This window comes from Dendrobium catenatum, unplaced genomic scaffold, assembly GCF_001605985.2.
Source record: "Dendrobium catenatum unplaced genomic scaffold, ASM160598v2 fragScaff_scaffold_1220, whole genome shotgun sequence".
NCBI lineage: Eukaryota > Viridiplantae > Streptophyta > Magnoliopsida > Asparagales > Orchidaceae > Dendrobium > Dendrobium catenatum.
Window position 1 is genome coordinate 11,863,617 of NW_021319682.1, and position 2,687 is coordinate 11,866,303.

The following is a 2,687-nucleotide window of genomic DNA, read 5'->3' on the forward strand; positions in this document are numbered from 1 at the left end:
GAAGAACCCTCAATCCATATGGGATTCTTAAAATGGTAAAGCGTGAAACCACATGTATATTTTCCACTAACTTTTCGAGTTATAATATTGGGGAAAACATAGCATATTCCATATGCTCACCTACTTCTCATCTTGGATTTGAGAGCCAACCAATGACAAAAATAAATTATGCCTCTAGATATACATTTAAATGCTTGAATCATAATGAAGATTTCAACGATAAATCATAACCTAAATTGCAAGGAGGACAATCTGCAAGGAGGAAGTGAAGGTGATGCAAACCTTCATACCAAAAAAAAAGATTTGCAAAACGTGAGGATGGTGCTTGATAGCTACCACGTATAACCATCAATCTCATAAGGCATTTATAAAATCCCTTGGAGCAAATCACCATGAGAATCAACCTTTCCACAATCATATACTTCATAAAAAAAAAAAAACTTTGGATAAGTATTAAAAAACTTGGAACCTACCGATGCTTCATCGCCAACATTTCCAATTGAAAGAATGCTAGACAATTCCATAAAGGGACTTGAGAGAAACTTTATAAACATAAGTACATCCACACTTGTGAAGGAAAACACACAAAATTTCTATGTTTAAGCAAGATAAATCAATGCTTAGTTAAGTGGCATCGTGTTTCATGAATTACCAACCCATCATCACAATCCTTTCTCAAGGACATTTAGTCGAATACTTAAAGTGCATGATTTTTATAAAGGAAACTACAAGACCTCTCATGATCCAAACCGTTTTCACACCTAAAAACCTAGGAGATATAGCCATGATATCAAAATAAATTCCATCGCTGTTTAATTGCTCATTCTCTCGAGCAACAAACTTTCCACATCCCCTAAGGATCAAAACACCAACTGATAACTAAACAAGCATAATAAAATCAAACAACAAGAAATAGCAGTGGACTGGCCTCATTATTATGAACCAGGCTCAAAAAACCATTCAGCCATTACATTCTTGAAAGTAATCCGAATGTAACTTTAAGCTCCTCAGATTTTTTGCAAAACAATATTTCTCCTTCATTCACTAATGAAGATGAAGAAGCATAGGGAAAGAAGAAGAAAGAAGAAGAAGGGAAGAAGCCAATGAGAGGAAGGAGAAGATGGTGAGCAGATGAAGGAGAGAGAAAAAGAAGAAGGGGAAGAGAAAGAAGAAGGAGAAGGGTCACCTGCAGGATGGTGAAGCTCCGATCAGTTTGGGCGTCGAGTTCGAGTCGCACAAAAGTACCGGCTGCTGGGTTCGGCTCACGCGTGCGAAGCTAGGATCGGATGGCTACCGTCGAGCTCGGGTTCGGTCCGGAGCAAGGAGGCCGGCGTGGGGCTAGGGTCGCACGAACAGGGGGGTCGGGCGTCGGGCTGGGGCTCACGAAATCCAAAAGGGGCTTCGGCCCGTCGGTTCAAGACAGAGAAAACGAGAGAGGGAGAAGAGGGAGTTCGTGAGAGAGAGGGTGTGAGTGCTGGGGAGGAATGCCGAGAGAGACCGTTCGCTCCTTTGTGATTCTGCGAACCAGAGAGCACGAGGGAGGGAGAGAACGCGAGATCGAGAGAGAGAGGGAGTTCCCAATAATCCCTGGAGCGTGAGAGCCTTCCTCTTGGTAAAACGAACCCCTTTTCCGAAAGAAGAAGCCCGCCTCTTCCATGCCTCTCGCGACAGTCGCTCGTATACACGCGAACGGAGTCTGCAGCAGCTTCGTATCACTGCTCTGCCTGACCGAAGATTGCGAGCATCAGTGACCGTGCCAATTGCCCATTCAATCAAGACCGCTCGACCAAATTTCCTGATCTAAGGATCAATTTCGAATTTGTTAGAAAGTGAATTGGAGTTTAATGAATATCTTTAGGTTGAATTAAGTCAAATTCGTCTAACAATGTGTCGTTAGGTTCGAGCTCGAATTTGACTCAATTTGAATTAAATTGGGTTCGAGCCGTCGCAACGAAATTATCTATAAGTATTATTAATTCAAAGTAATTACATGATATTACGAGCTAGAATCGATCTAGCAAGCCAGAACAGCAATTAACGTTGAATACGATCGAGTCTAATTCGATCTCATTCAGCTCGTTCGAACTCGAATTAGACTCGACAAAATTACACCTTACGTCGATTCAAAGGTGCTCGACGGGAACTTCGAAGCGAAAAACGAGTCAACAGTGTATTGTAGCGAGGATGTTTCCAAATGGTTGGTGGGTTCAATGCATAAGAGATTAGAGTGGAAGCAGAAGAGGAATTTGATGTAGGAAGAACGACGATGGAGGAAGAGGCGTGCCCGAAGGAAGAGTTTTTGAGACCTGCATAGATCGAGGACATGGGCAGAATCTATAAACGTGGCGTAGGGAGAGAAGATGTTGCTGGTAAGGAAGGAGAGAAAAGTGGACCGGGAAGGTGGCAAAGTTTACAGAGGAGGTCAGAGTTCCTCCATATATTGTTTTGCTTGTGTTGAAGATGACGAATGCGGGTGGTGTCATGTGGCTGGCCTTCTGCTTACTGCTTTGTGTTAGCAGATGAAGAAGGGGTGGTCTACGACTGTCAATTATTGGCCAACCGAAAATCCGAGCCCGGAATTTCGGGTTTGGGTTGACCCGAACCAACTTCCGTATTTTCGCCGCCGTCGCCCGCTACCCTTCGAAGCGGGTCGAGACGCTCTGTTTCGGGTCGGAAACATCGACCCG

General features: G+C 43.7%; 1 protein-coding gene across 1 annotated transcript in view; it reads right to left on the minus strand.

Moving 5' to 3' along the window:
* Window positions 1-2,325, minus strand: part of LOC110115178 (flap endonuclease GEN-like 2) — a 27,413-nt gene extending 25,088 nt beyond the window's left edge. The window contains exons 1-3 of the mRNA XM_028699139.1: window positions 2,113-2,325; window positions 1,624-1,800; window positions 751-879 (exon numbers count right to left, since the gene is read on the minus strand). Coding sequence (XP_028554972.1) covers window positions 751-879; window positions 1,624-1,800; window positions 2,113-2,325 — 519 coding nt within the window. The remainder of the gene's footprint in view (window positions 1-750; window positions 880-1,623; window positions 1,801-2,112) is intronic.
* Between the last annotated feature and the right edge of the window lie 362 nt (window positions 2,326-2,687).